Below are 26,140 nucleotides of genomic sequence, written 5' to 3'. Positions count from 1 at the left end.
CTAAACTGTGAAGGCTGACAATAACTCATGGTTACTTCCGAGATGAGATATCATTTAGACTACGAAAAGTCCGGCGCTGTGCGCGAACATCAATTTTTTTGCTCTTTTTTTTTGTTTTTGGTTTTTTTTGTTTTCTGTCTCCCTGTGGTAAACCCGCATCGGCTGCTCGCAAATTTTCTTGAATCTTATTGGCTCCTGCCAAAGACGTAAAGGGAGTGGAAAAAAAGTTTAATTCAGGTTGCCGCTCTTCGATGAGGTAAGAGACTACGACTGTTGAACGCAACATGGACCCTAAGCCGAACAAGATGAACAGTTTTTTGCTTTTAGTTCTGTTGGCTGTTTTGAGCACCGGTGAGTGAGCGGTATGACTTTTGGTTTAAGTATAATTCAATTTTAAAGCACAACTTGTGTAAGCTCTGAACTTGAAAATTAGTCGGAGTAGTTTACTTCTATGAACTGATTTTCGTGAAGTCAATTTTATCCCATGCCTGAGATCCTTTTTAAGTCAAAATAAATGAAATTTAGCTTACCAAGATAACCGCAACTGAATAGAGTTAACTTAAAACGATCGGTTGAGGATGGATGCGGTAGAGATCAGAAGTGACAAAACTCGCCAAAAAACTCGCCACCACTCAAAGTGAAATCGCCAGCAGTGGCGATTTGACTAAAACGTTATATATGAAACTTACATCAAATGATAGCTAAGATGTAGTAGTTTATTGCGAAAAGGGAAAGATGTTGCGTCTCACTAATGGAATGTTAAACGAAATAAAACATGTTGATATCACGAAGATTATGATCAGTTTGCGAACAGCGAAACCAGAGTGATATTCGCCGAGTGAATAAATGAAATCGTGTGAAACTTATATCATAGTATAAATGCTAAGAAGTCGAAGCATATTGCGAAATTAAAACGCGCGTAAAAATACAGCGAAGTTTACTGACTCAAACAGACTTTGGCATCCTTTCTTTGTTTGGTTTACTTTTTGTTTTAATGAATGCAGAAATGCGGCTGTCATCGCTGTCAAGCGTGCGAAATCAGTTTTGATCTCGATAGAGAAGTTCAAACTGGCATCATAAAGGACGAGAAATAAAACCTTCGCTGCTTAAGTTCAGATGGGGAAATCTTTCACCTGAGTTAAATCAGGAACACATTAACTTTTGTGTTGCGTGTTAGTCTATAAATGATTTCGAAGAGTGTCTTTGGAGTGCTTTATTTTTCCAAGCGGAACTTAGGTGATGCCCTCAAGCCTTGTTTATTGGCAATTTTAAATAGAGCGGTTTGTGTCCGACTACAGACTTTGGTGTCCTTTCTTTGTTTGGTTAACCCTTTGTTTCAAGAACAAAGAATGTCGACGTGAGCTTTAACACCGGTTTCGTTCTTATGAACACGATTTGCGATCAAATCTAATGAAACTTGTTATACGATGAGAGGTTAGATCTTGAAGTTTATTAATCAGAAGGAGAAATCTTTCACCTGAGTTCAGTTATCAAGACAACATTAATTTTTGTGCTGTGTTGTTACCAGTAACTATGTTAATGAACCTAACTGACAAACACAAGCATAAACTTGATTTAAAAGTTTGCGAGACTTGCAGTGTCCACACACACTTAATAGCGACGAAGTGCGACTCGTGCATTTTAAGGAATTATTTTTTGTCGAAGGCAAAGGCTTAAGAATCGAGAGTTTTGGCGGATTGGAATTTTTAACCTTTTTGGGGCGGCTGCTAGATTTCAGTGTCAATTATTTACGAAATGAAAGGAATGACCTGGGGTGTTTCTTAAATGATAACAACTTGTTTAAAAAGCGAAAGAAATGGCCTCAGCTATTTCTCTTTTTATGCCACCAGTTTTCTAATTTTAGCATCACTCAAATACCCAATGTAGTTCTATTATACCTTGTTTTAGCTTATCATGCACAAATATCTTGTAATATTCTCAAGAGCAATTGTACACCAGTTACGGCTCAATTTACAAAAATTTTGCACTCATTTTTATCGAAAACCGTCAGGTTGTCTGAACAAAGATTTCAATTCTGCGCAGAAAATATTCCGAGTAAAATTTTAAGTATAATTTTGTAACTTCCATGTTGAAGTGAAGGTGTAGTCTGATCGTCCGGGTGAGTGTAGTCCTGAGAAGGACTGTTGTCGGTGGTAGTGACTGACGTTTCGACAACCTGAGTCAAGCGAATGATTGTTGTCAGTAGAATGTTCTTATTCCAGTTCGTGTGAAATGATCGGTTGATTTTGCCGTGATGTTATTGGCTGTAAGACTCAAGTGACGTAAGTCGGTCGTGATTGATCTGTTTCGATCTGTCGGTAAAGTTAGGTTGTTCTTTTTCGGCCGTTTGTAATGTTTATGTCGTGAATGAGTCGTTTGTATGGGGCGGGTAGTTGTTGACATCTGTTTAGGGGAGTCTGTTCTAAGTTAGTAAACCAGCTTTCCAGAGTCAGTCGTTGAAAATAGTCAGTGCTGTAGGTTAGGCATTGCGCAGAGTCCCAGTCAATGTTGTGGTTGGTAAGTCGATGGTGTTCGGCAATTTGATTGCTGACATCACCTTTCCTCGTCGCCCGTCTGTGTTCAGTCAGTCTTGTTGTGAGGTTTCTGCCAGTCTCACCGATGTAGGAGGCTTGGCAGTCGGAACAATTGATCTTATAAATCGTTCCCTGTCTGTTCCTCGGTTCGTCTTTGTCTTTAACGTTGGTTAGTAACTGACGTAGTGTGGTGATGGGTTTGTGGGCGACGCGGATATTGAAGGGTAGTAAGATGCGCGAGATGTTTTCAGACATGCCTTTTATGTACGGTATGGTTGCTGTAGTCGTAGGGGTTGCGGTGTCGTTTGTTTCGGTAGTGGTAGTGGGTCGGTGAGTGTTTCGTCGGATGAAGTCGTTGTTGTAGTTGTTCTTCGTAAAAACACGGTGAAGGTATTTCTTCTCGTCGGATAAGCTGTCTGTCGAGTCACATACTAGTTGTGCGCGTCGTGTTGGAGTTCTGATAGTTGTGGCTTTGTGCGATATAGGGTTGTAGGATGACTCGTCTAGTAATCTGTCGGTGTGTGTCGGTTTCCTGTAAACTGTCGTTCGTAATGAGTTGTCGTTGTGGCTTACCAGGCAGTCTAGAAAAGGAAGTTTGCCATTTTCTTCGACTTCTCTGGTAAACTGTATGTCAGTGTTTTGTTCGTTAAGGTGGTAGTGGAATGCGTCAATTTTGTCGTGTCGAACGGCGGTGAATGTGTCGTCAACGTAACGTAACCAAAGCGGCATCGTTTGTCGGCAAGTCGAAAGGGCGCGTTCCTCGATGTTCTGCATCACAATTTCTGCTATAACAACAGAAACTGGAGACCCCATGGCAGTGCCGTGTAACTGTTTGTAGTGTTTACCGTTGTACTGAAAGTAAATAGAAGTTAGGCAAATGTTTAGCAAGTCCATGATGTCGTCTGTCGGTAGCGGTAGTGGGTGATGCGTCTCGGATGTCGCGTACAACAGTCGTTGGGGTTGCCATGATCATAGTTCTCTCAAGTCTTACCCGTTGAACGTGGTTGTCACTGATAAGAAGAACAACCTTATATTTCCACTGCCGCAGTTTATCAAGCTTAGTTCGAGTTTGTGGTACAAAGTCTTGTGAAGCAAGATGGCGACTTACACTTGTTGGTATGCGCTGCTTCTTTTCGCTCTTTTCACTCTTGGAGGATTCGGTTCTGGTCTCGCATACTTATCTCCCACCAAATATATATGTGCTGGACCTAAGGACATGGGTAATGTTTCTACCCAGCTTCAGTTCTTTGGTTCTTTGAGCTCATGTCTGCATCGTCAAAATTACATGCGAAGAAGCAAGAAGGCATACCTCGGACGGCGTGCTTTGTACTATAGTAACAGTACTGCTACGACTCAGCTATTACTGTTGAAGCTATCTGGAAACGTGGAGTCTAATCCCGGCCCTCAGGGGCCTCAAGGAAGTTTAATAATTCTTCTAAAACACTTTGTAGTAATTGTGCTAAAACCATGAGAAGGAACCAAAATGGCGTCCGCTGCTCGTCTTGCCCGGCAGTATTCCACATCAAATGTACGAAAATGAGCAAGAACGAGCTGTCCTGCTATCGGAGAGAAAGGATCTGGTATTGCTTTTCTTGTACGATGCCTCAATTTTCTGACAGCTTCTTTGATGATCTCTCACCTTCGGCGGCATGCGATTCAAGCTCCACTGGCGAGGTTTTTGAGATTGCGGAGGAATATTCAGGAGACTCTGTTGACTGGTTTTTTAGGAACGTCAATGGTTAACAACAAATCCAATCTGAAAATAGGTCATTTGAACATCAACTCTTTACAAAATAAGCTTGACGAGGTCAAGAATATTCTTAACAAGTGCCTATTTGACATTTTCTTTATTTCGGAGACAAAACTCGATGGTACAACCTCAGATAGTTTTCTCCAACAACCGGGATATCGCACTATTCGACATGATCGCAAGAAAGGAGCTGGTGGCTTGATAGCTTTTGTACGGGAAGATATTCCTGTCTGTCGACGACGTAATCTGGAGCCCGAATCAGTCGAATCATTATGTCTTGATGTCATGGATTCTAAAAAGGCTCGCTTTATAGTGTGTGCGTGCTACAGATCACCTAAATTCTGTAAAATTACTGATTTCTTGTCGTCGCTTACATCAGCTATTGAACTTATGTATACAAGACGTCAGGAAATATTATTGATTGGTGATTTTAATATCGACTTGCTTGTTGGGGAGCATGGTGTTGATGCTGAGGATAACTCACTCATGGACCTTTGTGATAGGTTCTGTTTGCAAAACCAAATTAGTGAACCGACAAGGGTGACTGAAAAAACAAAGTCTTTACTCGATGTCATTCTCGCTAGCCATCCGGAACGATATGCAATTTGTGGTAATTTGCATATGGGTCTCAGTGATTACGATCTTATCTATGCAGTGCGAAAGAATAAATTACCAAGGGCTAAGGCACGTGAAATTGAATACAGAAGTATGCGACAATTTGATTTAGAAAAATTTTTAAATGACCTAAAAACTGTTCCCTGGAGTTCTGCTTACATTTATGACGACGTTGATGATCTATGGCACCATTGGGCTCAATTGTACACTGAAGTGTTGGACAAACACGCACCAATAAAGAAAAAACGGGTCAGAGGTGATCAGTTGCCATGGATAACTCCATTAATTCAACGCGAAATCTCGCGTCGTAATCGACTGTTTAAGAAACATGCAAAGAGCCCAACAACAACCTCTTGGGAGGAATTCAAGAAACAGAGAAACAAGGTCACATCCCTGAAACGAAAAGGGTTGAAGGCGTTCTGCATGGAGGCATCGTCAAACACTAAACATCATGGTGAGTTTTGGAATAAGTTGAGACCTTTGTTGCCAAGCAAAGAAAAGAAGCAATCAAAGATAATTCTGATTGAGAATGAGCGTGTAAGTACTGATTCATTAATGGTGGCTGAAATGTTCAACAACTACTTTTGCGAGGTGTCCAGGAGTGATGGTGACAGTAAGGAAATGGTTGAGTTTGTTGATCATCCTAGTGTTAAAGTCATCGCTGAGAAAACTTGTGATGATGTTTTTGACCTCGTCCCAGTTGATGTTGGCGACATAAGGAAAATTTTGGATACTCTTGACCCTCGCAAGGCTGTTGGCTGCGATAAGATATCTCAGAGGCTACTTCGTTTATTCTCACCTGTTATTGCCGAGCCGGTTACCCGTTTAATCAATTAGTTTATTACCAATCGTCAATGGCCAATAGTTTGGAAAAGCGGTGACGTTGTTCCTGTTTTCAAGAAGGAAAGTATGACGGATAAGACCTGCTATCGTCCAGTTTCTGTTCTGACTTCCTTATCGAAATTATATGAGAAGGTATTGTTCGATCAAATCTATGAAGCCTTTTATTGGCGACTCTCACCGAACCTGTCTGGCTTTCTCAAGGGTCACTCGTGTTGCACGGCCTTATTGAAATTGACTGAAGATTGGAGAGCCTGTCTTGACAGAAGAGAAGCTGTTGCAGCCGTGGCTATCGACTTAAGTAAAGCTTTTGACTCTGTTTGTCACCCGCTTCTCCTAGCTAAATTAAAGGCATATGGTTTTACGCATGATGCGCTGGAAACTATGACCGCTTACCTTACTGGACGGAGACAGAGAGTCAAACTTGATGGTGTATATTCTTCGTGGAGAACCGTTAAAACTGGTGTACCACAGGGGTCCCTGTTGGGTCCACTCTTATTTAATTTGTATGTTAATGATCTTAATTATTTTATTACTAATACGTCCTTCAGGCTATACGCTGACGACACTACTCATTACGCCTCTGATGTCTTACCAACAGTATTGCAGTATATAATTAACTCTGATCTGAGCGTTCTATCGAGATGGTTCTCAATGAATTTTTTACAGATTAATGCCGCCAAAACGCAAGCTATCGCTATTGGCCCGTCTTCATATCAGTATGATTTCCATCTTAATGATTCTAATGTCCATACAAAGGACACACTCAAAATCCTTGGGGTGGTCCTAGATAGCAAATTAACATTTAAAGCGCACATAAAGCAACAGCTGAATAAGGGATGCGCAAAGGCTTCGGCTTTGCGGAGAATACGTAAGTTTATTTCAAAGGACGTGTTAGTTCGTTTATATAAGGCCTATGTTCTCCCTCATCTCGAGTACTGCAGTCCCCTTTTACTGGGAGTAGGTAACGCGGAGACTACTAAAATAGAGACAACTAATTACTTTATATTAAGAACTATATTAGGCTTCTCGAAGTCTGTGTCATACGACTTCCTCCTCAAGTTGGCCGACATTAAATCTTTGGAGAATCGTAGGCAATTCCAATCGTTAGTTATGTTATATAAGTGCTTGTATGATAAGGGGGCTCCTTATATAAGTGATTTTTTTCATTTTAGAAATGTACCGTATAGTTTGCGCGGGCTCAGTACACGGCTAGATTTACCTCCTTTTAATCTTGAGTTTTTACATCGGTCTTTTTCATTTTTAGCTAGTAAACTTTGGAATGCGCTACCCCCTAGACTCAGAGAATCTCAAGATATTGTTTCATTCAAGCGTTCTCTTAAAGCCCACATGGCTTAGTGGTAGTGATTGTAAATATCGTTATTGTTAATATTGTTAATATTGTAACTTTTTATTGATAGCTCTTCTCTACGATCTTCGATCCTGTTTTTAGTTATTTAATAGATCTACTTATTATTTGTATTCTTACAGAAATTATGTTTTATTTCTAATTGTACATACACGTACACGTTTTAACGAAAACTTCTGTACTCCTAGGTGTCACGTGTTTAAATAAAGGATTGATTGATTGATTGATTGATTGATCGGTAGATTGTCGGATTGCAGTCTCAGTGCATTGTAATGCTAATTGAAGTGCAATACTTGTGAACAGTGATTTCACATCAAATGACACTAGTTTGTAGTGTCAGGTATCTGAACAGTCTTGGTAGCGTTAATGAAGTCTTCAGTGTATTGTAGTTTATGTCTGGATTTGTCGGTTAGCGGTTGTAGTATTGTCGTCAGGTACTTGGATAGTTGGTATGTGGGAGAGCCACAGAAAGAAACAATAGGTCGCATCGGGAAACCAGGTTTGTGTAGCTTCGTCAAACCGTAGAGTTTCGGTGGCTGTGGTACCGAGCACCTCAGTCGATAGTACCGTTGGGTGTCAAAGGCGTTCGTTTTCTTGAGTGTCAGTAGTTTACTGCTGAGTTTACGTTGAAGGGCAGGAGTTGGGTCACGTTTGAGTTCTTCGTAGGTTCGTTTGTCGTTAACTAGTGCGTCCATTTTGTCGTGATAGTCAGTTTTGTCCATAACAACAGTAACTCGTCCTTTGTCGGCTGGTAGGATGACTATGTTCTCGTCGTTTCTCAGTCGTTTCAGTGCGCGTTGTTCGTCTTTAGTCAAGTGTTACCCCCGGGTTCAAACCATTTACTGCATTCCATGTTGATATTACGAAAATTATGATCAGTTTGCGAACAGCGAGACCAGAGTGATATTCGCCGAGTAAATGAATGAAATCCTGTGAATCTTACATCATATAAATGCTAAGAAGTCAAAGTATACTGCGAGATTAAAAGTGCGCACAAATACAGCGAAGTGTACTCAGACTTTGGCATCCTTTCTTTGTTTTGTTAACCCTTTGTTTCAATGAATTAAGGAATGCGGCCGTCATTGCTGTGGAGCGTGCAAACTTCTTATCTCGATAGAGAAGTCCACAGTAGCATCATAAAGGACGAGAAATAAAGCCCTCTGTGCTCGAGTTGAGATGGGAAAATCTTTGACCTGAGTTCAATTATCAGGAAAACATTAAATTTTGTATTGTGTGTTAGTCTATGCATGATGTCGAAAAGCGTCTTTGGAGTGCTTAATTTTTCTAAAGGGAACTTATGTCATACCCTCATGCAAAACCGCATCGATCGGTTGCCTGGAAACTTCTTAAATCTTATTGGCTCATGCCAAAGGGAGTGGAGAACGAATAGTTTAATTCAGGTTTCCGCCCTTCGGAGAGGTAAGAGACTGCGACTGTTGAACGCAACAAGGACCCTAAGCCAGACAAGATGAGCAGTTTTTCGCTTTTAGTTCTGTTGGCTGTTTTGAGCACCGGTGAGTGAGCGGTATGACTTTTGGTTTAAGTAGAATTTTAATTCTAAAGCACAACTTGTTTAAGCTCTGAACTTGAAAATTAGTCAATGTAGTGTACTTCTATGAACTGATTTTCGTGAAGACAATTTCATCCCATGTCTGAGATCCCTTTTTTTTTAAGTCAAAATAGTTGAAATTTAGCCAACCAAGATAACCGCGACTGAATAGAGTTAACCGTTAAAACGATCGGTTGAGGATGGATGCGGTAGAGATCAGAAGTGACAAAACTCGCCACAAAACTCGCCAGCACTCAAAGTGAAATCGCCACCAGTGGCGATTTGACCAAAACGTTATGTATTAAACTTACATCAAATGATAGCTAAGATGTAGTAGTTTATTGCGAAAAGGGAAAGATGTTGCGTCTCACTAATGGAATGTTAAACGAAATAAAACATGTTGATATCACGAAGATTATGATAAGTTTGCAAACAGCGAAACCAGAGTGATATTCGCCGAGTGAATAAATGAAATCGTGTGAAACTTATATCATATAAATGCTAAGAAGTCGAAGTATATTGCGAAATTAAAACGCGCGTAAAAATACAGCGAAGTTTACTGACTCAAACAGACTTTGGCATCCTTTCTTTGTTTGGTTTACTTTTTGTTTTAATGAATTAAGGAATGCGGCTGTCGAGCGTGCGAAATTCTGATCTCGATAGAGAAGTTCAGGCTAGCATCATAAAGGACGAGAAATAAAGCCTTCGCTCCTTGAGTTCAGATGGGGAAATCTTTCACCTGAGTTAAATCAGGAACACATTAACTTTTGTGTTGCGTGTTAGTCTATAAATGATTTCGAAGAGTGTCTTTGGAGTGCTTTATTTTTCCAAGCGGAACTTAGGTAATGCCCTCAAGCCTTGTTTATCGGCAATTTTAAATAGAGCGGTTTGTGTCCGACTACAGACTTTGGTGTCCTTTCTTTGTTTGGTTAACCCTTTGTTTCAAGAACAAAGAATGTCGACATGAGCTTTAACATCGGTTTCGTTCTTATGAACACGATTTGTGATCAAATCTAATGAAACTTGTTATACGATGAGAGGTTAGATCTTGAAGTTTATTAATCAGAAGGAGAAATCTTTCACCTGAGTTCAGTTATCAAGACAACATTAATTTTTGTGCTGTGTTGTTACCAGTAACTATGTTAATGAACCCAACTGACAAACACAAGCATAAACTTGATTTAAAAGTTTGCAAGACTTACAGTGTCCACACACACTTAATAGCGACGAAGTGCGACTCGTGCATTTTAAGCAATTTTTTTTTGCCGAAGGCAAAGGCTTAAGAATCGAGAGTTTTGGCGGATTGGAATTTTTAACCTTTTTGGGGCGGCTGCTAGATTTCAGTGTCAATTATTTACGAAATGAAAGGAATGACCTGGGGTGTTTCTTAAATGATAACAACTTGTATAAAAAGCGAAAGAAATGGCCTCAGCTATTTCTCTTTTCATGCCACCAGTTTTCTAATTTTAGTATCAATCAAATATCCAATGTAGTTCTATTATACCTTGTTTTAGCTTATCATGCACAAATATCTTGTAATATTCTCAAGAGCAATTGTACAGCAGTTACGGCTCAATTCACAAAACTTTTGTACTCATTTTTATCGAAAACCGTCGGGTTGTCTGAATAAAGATTTCAATTCTGCACAGAAAATATTCCGAGTAAAATTTTAAGTATAGTTTTGTAACTTCCATGTTGATATTACGAAGATTATGATGAGTTTGCGAACCGCGAAACCAGAGTGATATTCGCCGAGTAAATGAATGAAATCCTGTGAATCTTACATCATATAAATGCTGAGAAGTCAAAGTATACTGCGAGATTAAAAGTGCGTACAAATACAGCGAAGTGTACTCAGACTTTGGCATCCTTTCTTTGTCTTGTTAACTCTTTGTTTCAATGAATTAAGGAATGCGGCCGTCACTGCTGTGGAGCGTGCAAACTTCTTATCTCGATAGAGAAATCCGCAGTAGCATCATAAAGGATGAGAAATAAAGCCCTCTGTGCTCGAGTTGAGATGGGAAAATCTTTGACCTGAGTTCAATTATCAGGAAAACATTAAATTTTGTATTGTGTGTTAGTCTATGCATGCCGGATGTCGAAAAGCGTCTTTGGAATGCTTTATTTTTCCAAAGGGAACTTATGTCATACCCTCATGCAAAACCGCATCGATCGGTTGCCTGCAAATTTTCTTAAATCTTATTGGCTCATGCCAAAGGGAGTGGAGAACGAATAGTTTAATTCAGGTTTCCGCCCTTCGGAGAGGTTAGAGACTACGACTGTTGAACGCAACAAGGACCCTAAGCCAGACAAGATGAACAGTTTTTCGCTTTTAGTTCTGTTGGCTGTTTTGAGCACCGGTGAGTGAGCGGTACGACTTTTGCTTTAAGTAGAATTTCAATTTTAAAGCACAACTTGTTTAAGCTCTGAACTTAAAAATTAGTCAAAGTAGTGTACTTCTATGAACTGATTTTCGTGAAGACAATTTTATCCCATGTCTGAGATCCTTTTTTCAAGTCAAAATAGTTAAAATTTAGCATACCAAGATAACCGCGACTGAATAGAGTTAACTTAAAACGATTGGTTGAGGATAGATGCGGTAGAGATCAGAAGTGACAAAACTCGCCACAAAACTCGCCCGCACTCAAAGTGAAATCGCCACCAGTGGCGATTTGACCAAAACGTTATGTATTAAACTTACATCAAATGATAGCTAAGATGTAGTAGTTTATTGCGAAAAGGGAAAGATGTTGCGTCTCACTAATGGAATGTTAAACGAAATGAAACATGTTGATATCACGAAGATTATGATCAGTTTGCAAACAGCGAAACCAGAGTGATATTCGCCGAGTGAATAAATGAAATCGCGTGAAACTTATATCATATAAATGCTAAGAAGTCGAAGTATATTGCGAAATTAAAACGCGCGTAAAAATACAGCGAAGTTTACTGACTCAAACAGACTTTGGCATCCTTTCTTTGTTTGGTTTACTTTTTGTTTTAATGAATTAAGAAATGCGGCTGTCGAGCGTGCGAAATTCTGATCTCGATAGAGAAGTTCAGGCTAGCATCGTAAAGGACGAGAAATAAAGCTTTCGCTGCTTGAGTTCAGATGGGGAAATCTTTCACCTGAGTTAAATCAGGAACACATTAATTTTTGTGTTGCGTGTTAGTCTATAAATGATTTCGAAGAGTGTCTTTGGAGTGCTTTATTTTTCCAAGCGGAACTTAGGTAATGCCCTCAAGCCTTGTTTATTGGCAATTTTAAATAGAACGGTTTGTGTCCGACTACAGACTTTGGTGTCCTTTCTTTGTTTGGTTAACCCTTTGTTTCAAGAACAAAGAATGTCGACGTGAGCTTTAACACCGGTTTCGTTCTTATGAACACGATTTGCGATCAAATCTAATGAAACTTGTTATACGATGAGAGGTTAGATCTTGAAGTTTATTAATCAGAAGGAGAAATCTTTCACCTGAGTTCAGTTATCAAGACAACATTAATTTTTGTGCTGTGTTGTTACCAGTAACTATGTTAATGAACGTAACTGACAAACACAAGCATAAACTTAATTTAAAAGTTTGCCAGACTTACAGTGTCCACACACACTTAATAGCGACGAAGTGCGACTCGTGCATTTTAAGGAATTATTTTTTGTCGAAGGCAAAGGCTTAAGAATCGAGAGTTTTGGCGGATTGGAATTTTTAACCTTTTTGGGGCGGCTGCTAGATTTCAGTGTCAATTATTTACGAAATGAAAGGAATGACCTGGGGTGTTTCTTAAATGATAACAACTTGTATAAAAAGCGAAAGAAATGGCCTCAGCTATTTCTCTTTTTATGCCACCAGTTTTCTAGTTTTGGCATCAATCAAGTATCCAATGTAATTCTATTATACCTTGTTTTAGCTTATCATGCACAAATATCTTGTAATATTCTCAAGAGCAATTGTACACCAGTTACGGCTAGGTGGTGCGTAAGGAATTCCGACTGAGTTACCTGTAGATTATTTTCGAATGCTGTGCACGACGGAATATGAATTGTTTGCTTCTTCACCATCGCGGTGTATTTAGCAGAAAAGACTACTCAATCATAGAACTCGATAGGCAAATGAAAATGTATACCAGTGCCATTCTTATCCGCTGAAATTGATTCACAAACTGTCTTCTTAATTGGTTTTTCGTCCATACGCTTAACCCCAACATAACAGGTAGAACAACTCTTGGAAATGAATCATTGTCGTGCTATCGTTCATTGTTGTTTCAGTTCAACCCCCGTCCTCTCCCATCAGAAAATTATCATGTGTCAGTCAGAGCAAATTTTTTAAGCTCACAAAGAGATTTAAAACCTAGGAAACCGGTATCTGTTGTAGACATTGATTTGTAACTTTTGACCTTTCAAATTATCAGCTCATTTACTTCCCTCCCCATTAAAATGTCTCCAAACATTTGATGGCAAACCATTTGTTTCCTATTCATTTTAAAGTGGAAACGGCCAATGACAAAACTGTTTGCTCTACTTTCCTTTTACAGCTTATGGCCTTAGGTGTTATCAATGCTCTGGTAAAGAGGCCGACTGCACCAAGGAAATACTTGAAGGAAACAAAACAAAATACACAGTGACCTGTTCTACAGGTGCGGATACGTGCATGAGGATGTGGGGCCAGATGGAGGGTGATGACATCTCCGTTAGGAACACTTGCTCGACAAAGGAATCCTGTGATGAAGTAAAAAAGAAATGTGAAGACAATGAGCTGAGAGATGAAAATGACCAAAAATTAAAGAAGTGTGCCATCGCCTGCTGTAGCTCAGACGAATGTAATGGCAGTTCTAAAGTTTCCCTCGGCATGATCTTGATGGCTGCCTGCTCCATCTTCGGCCTGGCACTGATAAAGTGAAGTAGAAGACAATGCAACTCCACTGGCAGCATTTTACACGTATACACCAGGAACAAGTTTCTTTAGTCAATCAATTCACAAAAATTTTGCACTCATTTCTATTGAAAACCGTCAGGTTGTCTGAATAAAGATTTAAATTCTGCACAGAAAATATTCCGAGTAAAATTCTTTTAGCTTTGCGATATGATACTCGCATTCGAAATTAATAAATACTAAACCTGGTGGTGTATTTAGATGTAAAGAAGTATTTTACAAGGAAGCCATTTCAGTGCAACTCCTGAACGGCGGCTTGACCGCGCGTTGCTTTCCTTTGAAAGGAAATAAATATATTTTTATCTCTGAGTTCTGTTCGCTTATGAATCTCGGTATCTATATGATAAATAAGTTATTTCACGCTTAGTTCGCTGGTGCGATTTTTACACAACTTGTGAATAAAAATCGTACGCGCTCATATGCTTGTCCAAAAGGGACAATATATCAAGATGTACTTATTTACATCAAGTTTTATAAATCTATGTCAAGATTCATCATCATCAATCCTTTTCATGCCTGGTGGCATATAAGGCCTTCACAGTGCTTTTCCACTCCTCTCGATTGGTTGGTGCTGTCCGCACCTCCTCCCACGACCTCCAACCTGGTTCTTGCCTTTCTTTCTCTACTGTACGTAAATCAATGTCTTTGAAGAAACTCCAAGAATTTTTACGATGTCTCCAGCCACTTGAAAGACTCTTTCCGCAGCCGTTGTACCTTCGTCGGCCTTATACAGTGGCCGACCTGTCAGACCCGTGTAACAGGGCAGTCAAGCTGAAAAAGAGCTTCATTACCAGGCTCTGTGACACTTTCATCATTGTACCTGGACAAATAGCTTGCCTGTAACGAACACAGGGTAGGGCCCTTGTAAGTTCGTCGATGTCTTCAAGAAACTGATTTGAGGAACCAAGTGACGCAAGTCGGCTTGAGATCAAACCAAGAGTTATTTCAAAGTCACGAAGACGATAGAGGAGGGAATTCGCACGATTTGACTCACACTGCTGACCTTTGAGCCCTTCAGTTTCTTCGTGGAGAGTTCTCAGAAATTCCTCGAAAAAGTGCTCGAGATGAGACATTTCACCGTGCATTTCTCTTAGCATTATCAGCCGCGATTGTTATGTTTACGCCTACGCTAATATCGTGCTAAGTGACCAGGCAAACTTTTCACTTGCATGACATCATACAAGCCTATCACAATCTCGACGTATAAATCTTGATGTAAATATGAGGATCTTGATGTATATATGCGAATCTTGATGTAGAAATGCGAATCTTGATGTCGGTACGCGAACTTCGATATAATATTTGATTGTCGATCCGTGCGAGAGGAACTTGATCAATATTTATTAGACTTGATGTACTTGCAAGCGGATCTTGATGCGTGTACGTAAATCTCGATATGTATATTGAAATCTTGTTTTACGTGTATGCAAACCTTGATATGTGTTTATTAATCTTGACATAGATATATAAAACTTGATGTAAATAAATACATCTTGATATATTGTCCCTTTTGGACAAGCATACGTTCAACAACCGTGAAATAACCTATAATTATTAGAACTTGCCGGTGAATCCCACTGTTTCGTTAATGGAATTTTTAATAAAATTTAATGGATTTTTTCATTGCCTTTACTCTGTCAAATCTTATTTAGACTGTTCGGTCAACGGAAATTTGCGTGGCAGCCGCTGACTGGTCTCCATTCAAGCCTTAGACGAGTGTTTGTTAGGCACTACACCACCTACTAACGGGAAACAGGCAGGGAAGACCTGTTTACAGCAGGGAACGAGCTGGATAGAGGCACTAATATATATTACTTCATCGCTCGCAGCGCCGGCGGGCAAGATGAAGCGAATCCTGTGTTCTTATTGGCTACCCAAGCGGGCAAGATGGGCCCATCTTGCTCGCTCGGGATTGCCTGCATTGATCCCGCGCATGAAAAAATTGAATTAGAACTAAGTTCGTAATTCTTGGACAATTTCCGCAGGTGGAAACGCAAAAAGTGGCTGAAGATAGTAGAAAAAAAGGAAACAGAAACGACTAACTTTCTGTCCCAGCTCTCAAAGTAAACAAGTCAATCTAAATTCTTAATAAAGCGAATTCTAACAACAACAAACATATGAAACATATGTATGAACTGCGAAGGATCGTTCACATATACATAAAGCGAATTCTTTTGGGAATATGATAAATCTTTTATTAACCAAGCTTGTTCGGTCAAGATGGCTGGATGATATTAGCCACGTACCTTTTTTCGCATTTTTATGGACTTCGTCTTGGTCCATAAAAATGCGAAAAAAAAAAACTCGGCTTATATCCAGCCATCATGACCTCACGTTTGGTTAATAACGCAGATATCTTGATTGCGCGGGAAAGTCATTAAAAACATAGCAAAAACTGAAAAATTTGTCAGCCGTTTGAGAGGGTAAAATTGACTGCGATTGCTGTCGCTTTGAGTGCAAACGAAAAATAAACCCTTCTTTTCAACGAATTCCGGTCAATAGTTAATTGTTTAACCGACCATTGTCTTTCATGGTGCAACTGGAAATAAATCAGAATTTTTTAAATGTAGCATCTGCAGCACTGAAAAATTGCCTGGTCGTCTCTCTGTTTTAATTTCAATGACTCCCGTTCTCTTGTGAGAGAGAATGCGAGCTTATAATCTAGCCTGACGCAAGCCATTATACTGCACAAGATCTAGAAAAAGTTAACCTCTCTCTAGTCGCGTGACTAAACCCACGAAAAAAAAAAAAAAATCCGGCGTGTAAGATGGCTCTGCTCAGTTTCACGTCTGCCACTACAAATGAAATATCACTTGTTGCCTTTGTCACCTAGATCTGAATTCTCATTCGCAGCCGCTCCAGAAAAGGAACCGATATACAGTTATCGTCTGTGATTATTTTATGGTACAAGTAGTCAAATTCACAGTTATAACATAAAAATAGGTGATTGTTATCGACTACATAATTCTCCGTTGCTTATACTTTACGGCGGCCGACTGACATTACCAACTCAACTGATAAAACCGAATTACCTAGTTACCCCCTCCACCGCAGCACCATAGTTTCTTTAGAACGTTACCCCCTTTATTCATTAATTTTAAGCAGTTTACAACACTCAACCTAGGTCCTAAAATTTGGAATTCTTGCCCAATATTGATCATTTCTTTGACTAGCTTCTCTACATTTAAGAAAAAGATGATTGGATTTTTGATGAAATGATCCATAACAATATGTCAAGCAATGACCGCCGAGGAAGACGACCCTGTAAGCCTAATGGTTTCTTGAAGGTCTCCACAACCTACCATGCGGTTGAACGTCTATAAATATATCTTATTAACCAAGCGCGAGGACCCTACTGGGAGAATATGGGCCCGAGGTCTTAACAGTACGGACCGAGCGCAGCGATGTCCGTACAAAAAAGACCGAGGCCAATATTCTTCCAGTACGGTCCCGAGCAAGCTTGGTTAATAAGAGATTTATTATACGACTAAAGTTTAAAGGGACATAAGTGCGGTATCATTCGGGACCATTAAGGACAGTGCCCGGTCCAATACTTAGAGAATATTGGACCGGCAATAGAGCATTTTGATTGGTCAATTTTAGTTATTGGCCCTCTGACTGCCCGAGTCGTCTAATAAATTTTATTATCGCAATGAGTGATGATGACGATGATTGTGATTTGTTCAGTTTACTTTCCGCGTCGGTCCGTCATGGACTCAAGATGTGTAATCATGTAGTCACAGCACTTAGTTGCCGTTGTGCGATTGACTGGCCAACCACTCTTTCTGATAAATGGGCTTTATGCTTCTCTTGATGTGTTTCTGTTTCATGTGAAATATTCTGTTTGATACACTTCCTTTAAGGAGATCACATTTAGAAAAAACTGAAAACTTTACCTTGCCTTTGATGTAAGGTGGCGCAGCTTAGACGTTAGTAGCGACTGAGTGGTATTTAAAAAACACCACAGGGTTTAAGACCTGTCAACGCTGAAATTTATCCTCGCTGGATATTTCGCAGTTCGTCCGCGAGGATATAATTTTCCATTCTGATAGTATCAGTCAAGTTTCAGAAATTTCTTATTTCACTTGTCATATTTTGTTTGGCTATGAACTGCTACCGTTTTTCAGGATTGTTTTCAACCGCTTTTGAAGATCCTTGACCGGAACAACTCGATCGCTTGAGTTGCGGACATTTTTTGCATCTCTAAGGTTATTTTTTTCCACTAGTTTTTTTTCACTAAATCTTGGACGATGCCTTTTCGATAGAACTGTTCGAAAACGTGTATCATAAATAACAAAGAGTACAATTTGATTGTTATATTTATAGTGTTTGTTGGTGATGTGGGATTTTAACTGATTTGGATAACATGCGCACAGCTTCAAAGCACTGTTACTCTGATTGAAGTAATTGTAATTTTATTGCCTTTTTACTTCTTAATGAAAACTGAAATCCATGAGAGCTTACGATTTAGAATTATAATCCTGAAAATCAAAAAATAAGTTTAGATATGTTTTGACAAAATCACAAATCTTTTAAAAGAGTTTTAGTTGGGAGCTACTAAGAGTATCTGGCGATATGTGATTCAATTGCAGAATTTTCATCTCTACGGTCTGTTTTTATACTGAAACAAAAAATTTCTCCTCCGACGACGAGAGAAGAGAAAAAAAATTGGAACTAATTAAACTGGTAAAGCTTGAGCACAAACAAATAAACAAACTAGAGAAAAACAATGTTGATTAATTTTTTCAAATGTTTCATTGCCACAAAGTGTGTTTTGACAGCTGGTTAACTCTAAACAACATCTACCATGGTTACGGTAAAAAATTAGATCCTTATTTTTTAGAGTGTGATAATTGTCATTGATAAACCCACATTGGATTTGAAATGCAATTTCTTTGGTTTTTCTATTTATATCTCTTTGTTTATATTCCAACTCTAACAATGTAGCCGTCGGTGAGGATGGCTCTAATGAAATAGTGCCACAAGCGTCAATAGGAGGTCTCCATAGGGTGATAGCTTTTGCGGCGACCGGTTAAAATTTTGGCCATTTTACAGCGATTGATATCTTTCCGTTGCTGTCCCCAGAAATTTTATTTACAATCAAACTTTTTTTTGGGAATTGAAGTTGCAATTTATCAATTTTTTGGCCGTTTAACGGCTAATAGTTAACAGGAAATGAGATCTTGGATCAGAACTGGAAAAAGCTCTGCAGACGAAAAGAAATGGTAACCAAGATACAGACATTGAAATATTAATAGTCAATAGAAAATGATAAACTAAGGAAATAAGAAAAAGAGTTTTCTTAGCTCGCTTATGAAATTGAGAAAGATTTTTGTTTTCGTCTTTTCACAAGCGTGGGACATGGTAAAAATTCTGAATCCCCATGACTCAGAATTGTTTTGAAGGATGTGTGTTACATATGGCGTAGCTCACCATGGAGATTTTGTGGCTCAGTGGTAGAGATTCGATTCCTCATGCGGACTCAGGATTTTTTCCCAGTCCCCGCACGCTCGTCACAAGACATAAAACTGGCATTTTTATCAATGAATTAAGTACTGATATGCACGGAAAATTGCTGAAATAAAACTGAAAGAAATGAATAAAAGCAGCCATTAACCTGCAGCAATTTTGGCGAACTTTATCAAGCTAAAGAAACTGTATAATCTTCCTTCTTGCTCAGACAATCAGTTCTGGCCAGTTATGAAAGGGCATTTGTATCAAAAATTGATCAGAATGAGTCTCAATTCTTTATGCAGTATGCCGATATGTTTTTTCTCAGTGAAATTCATTCACAGTGTTATTAGAAGTATAATCTTATGAGTATTACCATAAATTCCCCAATGAAATAGATAGGCGACACATGTAAAGCCAACACAACTACAATCACGATTTCTTCAAATCATCTCCTTAACAATTTCTCTTTCCTCGCTTTTCTACACGACTAACTTGAGCATAAACAACATAGTAAATAAAACATGCATGTATCATAGCATACAGCTTCAAATGTCCTCTAAATCAAAGGGAAGTTTAAACAAACCTTTTAAGGCCAGTGTTCAGTGGAAGGTGACGGGATCAATTTACCTTGCTTCGTTCCCTTTTTATTTATTCATCAAGAGATTATAAATTGGTCTCTTGCATTCATTTATCTAAACGTTGTAAAATTTATGTATGGGGGTTTTTGTCCAAATGTTTTCATATTAGAGATTTTCTGCGATAATCTTTCATAAACGTTAAGTGGGAAAGTGAGACAAGCAGGTTTTAACACCAAACTATTTTAAAACAAAGCAGTGGTCACAAAGGCAATATATTTAGATTTTAGCCACTTTTTATTTTCTTTATCCAAGAACTGCACCTATAATGAAGTATGGGGCTGTGCAACTCGAAATCTTGGCGTAAAAATGTTTTGTAACTCAAAGAAAAAACATCAAAAGGTTATTTTAATGAAGTTTATTCTGAAATCAAGTCAGTAATGGTCGATAAAGATTAACCAGGCCACCGAATTGAAGAATTTTTGTTTGTTTCTTTGTTTTGGAGAAGGAAGCGCAAATTGAGACGGGAGAAAATAAAAGGGTCTGTAAACAGCCAACATTCTTTGCTTGGAAACCTCATAAATGTGAGGTCGATGAAACTAAAACAGTTCTTATCGTCCCAATCAGATCTGTTTTAGTCTCCAAATGTTTTATTCCCAAATTCTCTTGTCAACTAACATCGGTCTCCTTAAGTTTGTTTACAAAAGTATCCCAACCACCTATAGATGGAAATAAAGCAATCAGCCAGGGCTTGAAATTCGCAAATGACTTCTCTTTACTGTGAGAATACGAAGATTAGTCAACAACTGATGTTTCAAATCAAGATTAATTATAGCGGTTTTGATACCTACGGCAAACTAATCACCCCAACATGCGCTGATGTGTCATGTTGTTATGTAACAAAGGAAGTAGGTAGTCTTTCCGTTTCGTCCTGGAATGATTGATTCAATCCTCCTTAGCGCCGCTGGATAGTAATCAAAATAGTTTAAAAACAAAACAAAACTACTCAGTTGAAAGAACTGCACTATATCATGTTATTTTGAAGGTGCAGTTCACACGGCCCTAAAAAAAAAAAGGAAAAGACAAAGTACACAAAATAATCCGTTTTTAAGTCAATCAGTCCAGTCACGAGATTCGGAGACAGATCATGGACGAGACATGTCGCAAACTGTTTCTCCTTCTCTCAAAAATAAACCTCAGTTCTGTGAATAAATGACAAAGGCTATTTGCGCGTTCCACGCAGCTGAACGCCTGGAAATAGCGAACGCCTGAAATAGTGCGAATACAGAGTTTCAGTTCAGTTTCACCTTGACTCGCCGTGGCGAGGGAAGAGGTCACGGAAATATCTCGCCTGGTGATATGTGGGAAATGTTTGTGAATATAATTGCCTCTTTTTAAGAAGACACACAAATGGGGTTTTTCCTAAGGCTTTATTGCCTACTGAGTACATCCCGGTCTTAAAAGGCTTTGTGAGGTCTTAAAAATAGTTTCTCCTTTTCTGTCTTGTCTAGCCTTTATACTTTTTTTTTTTTTACCTGTAAGGTTCTCCCCTTTAGCACAGGTTTGCACATTTCGGACCACAGTTAAGGGTGATATCAATGTATTGATATGTGATTTTACGGCACAATTTTTAACAGCGGTCAAACGTCGATCACGTCTGACCTGCCGCGCGTCAGTTAACCGCGCAAACTTGCAACGGAATACATACGAAACAACTGCTGTGTCGCAAAATAAGAGAAAGAAAATTGAACCGACTCAAAAAGCTAGAGTTGCTCTCGGTTGCACGTTGAGCAAAAAAAACAAAAACTTCCCACATGCATCCATAAATCGATAAACGCGCGCTAAGCGAGAACCAATTCTTTCATGATAGACGAGTAACTTGTGTAGCTGAGTAATCGCACAAGAAAAATGCTGAAGTCATGGCACACGACCTAAACTGTGAAGGCTGACAACGACTCATGGTTACTTCCGAGACGAGATATCATTTAGACTACGAGGAGTCCGTCGCGCACGAGGAACTCTGGGAGAATTCCGCGCCGGGCGCAAACATCAATTTTTTATATTTGTTTTTTTTTCTGTTTTCTGTTTCCCTTCGGCAAAACCGCGCCTATTTGCTTGCAAATTTTCTCAAATCCTATTGGCTCATGCCAAATATGTAAAGGGAGTGAAGAACGAAACGTTTAATTAAGGTTGCCGCTCTTCGAAGGGGTAAGTGACTACGACTGTTGAACGCAACAAGAGCCCTAAGCCGAACAAGATGAACAGTTTTTCGCTTTTAGTTCTGTTGGCTGTTTTGAGCACCGGTGAGTGAATGGTATGACTTTTGGTTTAAATAGAATTTCAATTTTAAAGCACAATTGGTTTAAGCTTTGAGCTTGAAAACCTGTATCGGTCGAAGTGGTGCACTCCTGTGAACTGATTTTCGTGCGTACAATTTTGTCCCCTGTCTGAGATGGTTTTTTTTTATGTCATAATAGTTGTAATTTAGCGTAGCAAGATACCCGCGACTGAAAAAGAGTTAACTTAAAACGGTCGGTTGAGGATGGATGTGGTAGAGATCAGAATTGAACCTCTTTAGTTTAGGAATTGTGAAAGAGTTATTCAGAAGCAGGCCAAATTTGTATGTATGACGGTAATTGAAGTTTTACGGACCCACGAAGAAAAGGCTGTCGAATGCGCAAAAGTCTGATTTCAATAGAGATGTTCACACTAGCATCATAAAGGATGAGAAATAAAACCTTCACTCCTCGAGCTCAGACTGGGAAATCTTTCACCTGGGTTTAATTATCAGGAAAACATTAATTTTTGTGTTGTATGGTTACCGGTAACTATGGTAATAAACACAACTGACAAACCCAGGGTAAACTTTGTTTTAAAAGTTAGCCAGACTTTCAGTGTCCACACACACTGAATAGCGACGAAGTGCGGTTCGCGCATTTCAAGCAATTATTTTTTCGTCGAAGGCAAAGACTTAAGAATCGAGATTTTTGGCTAATTGATACTGATTTTCGGTATCAATTATTAGCGAAACGGAAGGAATGACCTCGCGTGTTTCATGATAAAAACTAGTATAGAAAGTTATTTTTGCGGCTCGGTGGTTTGTGAGGGATTGCAGCTGAGTCACCTGTAGTTTATTTTTGGAATGCTGTAGACAATTTTAAATGGAACGACGGAGATATGAATGACTTTAATTAGCTTCTTCACCGCCGAGGTGTGTTTAGCATATAAGATTAATCAATTATAAAACTCAATTCATTGAGCGTAAAGAAATGTAAGCCTTCCACGAAGAAGCATATCAAACGAAATCGGACGAAAATTTAGCGCTGATTGTATACAAGCGCCATTCTCATCCGCTGAAATCGACTTGCAAGCTATCTTCTAAATCGTTTCTTTTGTCCATACGCGTAACCCTCAGGATCACAATTGGAACCACCCTCGGAAAAATGACATTGTCGTGCCATCGTTCAAGTATTGCTTTTCAGTTACGTTCAAACTCCCCCCACCCCCCTCATCAGGAAATTATCGTGTGCCACTCAGCTCAAATAGACGTTCGACTAACAAAAGCAGCATTTGTTGTAGACATTGATCCGTGACTTTTAAATTTTCAAATTTTCAGCCCATTCACTTTCGGCTCCTCACTTAAATGTCTCAAAACATTTTGATGGCGACCCATTTGTTTCTTATTCAATTAAAAGTGGAAACAGACAAAGAATGAGAAAAAGACAAAACTGTTTGTTCTACTTTCCTTTTACAGGTTATGGCCTTAGGTGTTATAATTGCAATGGTAAAGAGGCCGACTGCACCAAGGAAATACTTGAAGGAAACAAAACAAAATACACAGACACCTGTGTCGCAGGTATGGATACGTGCATGAGGACCTGGGGCCAGAAGGAGGGTGATGACGACAGCTACGTCACCAACACTTGCATGACAAAGCAAGCCTGTGACGATCTTAAAAAGAAATGTGAAGACAACGAGCTGAAAGATGAAAATGAAAAACCGATGAAAAAGTGCGCCATCGCTTGCTGTAGCTCAGACGAATGTAATGGCAGTTCTAAAGTCTCCTTCGGCGTGATCTTCTTGGCCGCCTGCTCCATCATCGGCTTGGCACTGATAAAGTGAAGTAGAACATAGTGCAACTCCACTGGCAGCATTTTACACGTATACACCAGGGGCAAGTTTCTTAAGTCAATCAATTCACAAAACCTTCTGACTCATTTTCAATGAAAACCGTCAGGTTGTCTGAATAAAGATTTCAATTCTACACAGAAAATATTCCGAGTGAAATTTTCTTTTAATTTTGCGATCTAAGAATGCTTGCATACTCTATTAACAATTACTAAGGCTGAAATTCTGGTTCTACCCAGACTCCTTTTCAAAGACTATATCTAGACTGAGCTGAGTTTTCTTGGGCTAAATTAACCGAGTTTCTTTTGACTAGATGCCCAATATTCTAAGCGAGAAACAAGGACAACTCTATTTACGAAACATTTTAAAAAGTGAACTATTTTTCCCTTTAGAATTCAAAAAAGAAAATTGGCCCACCAGGACCCTGTCAGTAATTACAAGCCATTATCAAAACATTTGAATCACACTGTTTCGTTAATGAAATTTTTGATTGCCTCTACTCCGTCAAAATCTTAATGATACTTTCAGGGTTTGGTTAATGGAAATTTGCGTGGCAGGCGCTGCATGTTATATAACGCAAAAAGCACTTTGTCTCTTGTCCAGGCTTGAGCCTAATACTTGTGAGGCACTACATTGATTTCCACCACCTACTAACAGTTAGCTAACAGGGAAGACTTGTTTACAATTGCATGAGGAAAGCAAAAAAACACAGCATCGCTTAATGTACGGATGAAAAGTTAAAAATTAAATGTTTATCGCCGGCCATCAGTCTTTCATGGTGCAATTGGAAATAAATAAGAATTTTTAAAGCATAGCGAGTCCAGCACTGCAAATTGCCCGGCTCGTCTCTCTGTTTTAATTTAACCGATTCTCGTGCGCGTGTTTGACAGAATGCAAGCTTATAATTCCAGGATGCAAGTAACTGTACTGCACGAGATCCTGAGAAAGGGTTTTCCTTTCTAATCGCGTGACTTACATGCATACCTACATACGTACATAGGTCAATTGACCCCACTCCCTATAGGGGCTTTTCAGGGCCAACACCCACCCATCCCACCCGGGGGAGGACATCCATCACACAGTAATCTCGTGCGTGGGAAATTAACGTATCCTACCCCTAACCCTGTTTATCTTAAGTAGTTTACAAAACTCTACCCAGGTCCTAAAATTCCCAAATTAAACAAGACCTACCTGTAAGTTGAAGTTTGATTGGAATTCTACCGAGCCAAGAAAATACTGAGGGATTACGTGAGATTGAGCACGTGACCGAGACCCATGCTTCAAAGTGTGGACGAATAAACTCCAGTGGTAAAATTTAGGGAGGGACATAAGAGGTGGGCACGTAATCCCTCAGTATCTTCTTGGCTCGGTAGAATTCCAATCAAACTTCAACTTACAGGTAAGTCTTGTTTAAATTGGGAATTCTACCTCATCAATCCGATACCATTCGGGATCACGTGAGATGTTCAAAGTTTGCAGTCATGAGTACACAGCAAGTAAAAAAAAAATGAAATAAAGTATAGCCTTTTAATAAGGTCAAAAGCACAAGAAAAAACAATATGAACAAGTCTTGGTTACAAACAGAAATACAACGTTACTGCTAAGAACCATAAGCAGTCAGGATTATGGTCAGTTACTGCAGTAATGATAATGCAAATTCTTCAGGGTGATGGAGAGGCTTTTTGTAGTATGTAGCAAATGTAGAACTTTGTGACCATCCTGCTGTTTTCGAAATAGTACTCAAGGGTACAGAAGACCTACTAGCTTTAGAAGTGGAGGCAGATCTAGTGCTATGTGGACTAAATATAGACATGTCTATTCCAGCATCTTTTAGCACAGACTTAACCCACCTTGATATTGTAGCTTTAGAAACAGCTTTATAAGGTTTAATAAAACTAATAAACAGTTGCTACTTGTCCTTTCTATTCTCTTGTGTTTTGGATAGGTATTCATTGAGTATAGTGACTATGCACAATCTTGCATTATGAGGGAAAGCTGGTAATTCAATTTCAGTTTGGTGATGTCCAGGTCTGCTATGTTTAAGAATGTCACCAATTCGAAATTTATAGAGGTCCTGGGACACAGACATATTTCTCGGGTCTAAGAGATGGAGTGTTTGTGAACGTTGGCCTGACAACAAAGCTGTTAAGGTTACTGTTTTCAGAGTCAGATTCTTGAGATCAGATGTGTCCAGATCTCTTAGATATTGTAAAACTATATTTGTATCCCATGTAGGGGACACAGGGCACAAAGCTCGGCCCTTGGCTCTTTGTGATTATGATTGACGATCTGTCGCCTACTGGAAACTGGAATATGTGGAAGTACGTGGATGACACCACAATATCTGAGGTTGTCCAAAAGAGCCAGAACAGTGATCTCCAGCGGATTGTTGATGATCTA

The 26,140-nt window shown here is 39.3% G+C and overlaps 3 protein-coding genes across 7 annotated transcripts; all 3 read left to right on the top strand.

Moving 5' to 3' along the window:
- The first annotated feature begins 266 nt into the window (after positions 1-266).
- Positions 267-13,892, top strand: LOC111334609 (uncharacterized). 5 transcript variants are annotated; one of them, XM_088732229.1, is made up of 2 exons: positions 267-351; positions 13,186-13,892. In XM_088732229.1, the coding sequence occupies exons 1-2, from the start codon at positions 285-287 to the stop codon at positions 13,548-13,550; spliced, it is 432 nt and encodes a 143-aa protein (XP_088588355.1). In that variant the 5' UTR covers positions 267-284; the 3' UTR covers positions 13,551-13,892. The 5 variants fall into 5 exon arrangements, with proteins under 5 accessions (XP_088588355.1, XP_088588351.1, XP_022796134.2 ...); XM_088732225.1 differs by lacking the exon at positions 267-351 and adding an exon at positions 7,433-7,607; XM_022940399.2 differs by lacking the exon at positions 267-351 and adding an exon at positions 8,518-8,622.
- LOC148741005 (uncharacterized) lies at positions 3,628-7,340 on the top strand. The gene has a single exon (XM_088732219.1). It carries the CDS (start codon positions 4,162-4,164, stop codon positions 5,734-5,736), a length of 1,575 nt encoding a protein of 524 aa, XP_088588345.1. The 5' UTR covers positions 3,628-4,161; the 3' UTR covers positions 5,737-7,340.
- A 7,883-nt stretch (positions 13,893-21,775) lies between the features above and the next one.
- LOC111334615 (uncharacterized) lies at positions 21,776-23,885 on the top strand. The gene is made up of 2 exons (XM_022940407.2): positions 21,776-21,915; positions 23,367-23,885. The coding sequence occupies exons 1-2, from the start codon at positions 21,870-21,872 to the stop codon at positions 23,732-23,734; spliced, it is 414 nt and encodes a 137-aa protein (XP_022796142.2). The 5' UTR covers positions 21,776-21,869; the 3' UTR covers positions 23,735-23,885.
- Positions 23,886-26,140: the final 2,255 nt, after the last annotated feature.

This window comes from Stylophora pistillata, chromosome 1, assembly GCF_964205215.1.
Source record: "Stylophora pistillata chromosome 1, jaStyPist1.2, whole genome shotgun sequence".
NCBI classification, from domain to species: Eukaryota; Metazoa; Cnidaria; class Anthozoa; order Scleractinia; family Pocilloporidae; genus Stylophora; species Stylophora pistillata.
Note: the sequence above shows the minus strand (reverse complement) of the source record. Positions and strands in the feature narration are given on the sequence as shown.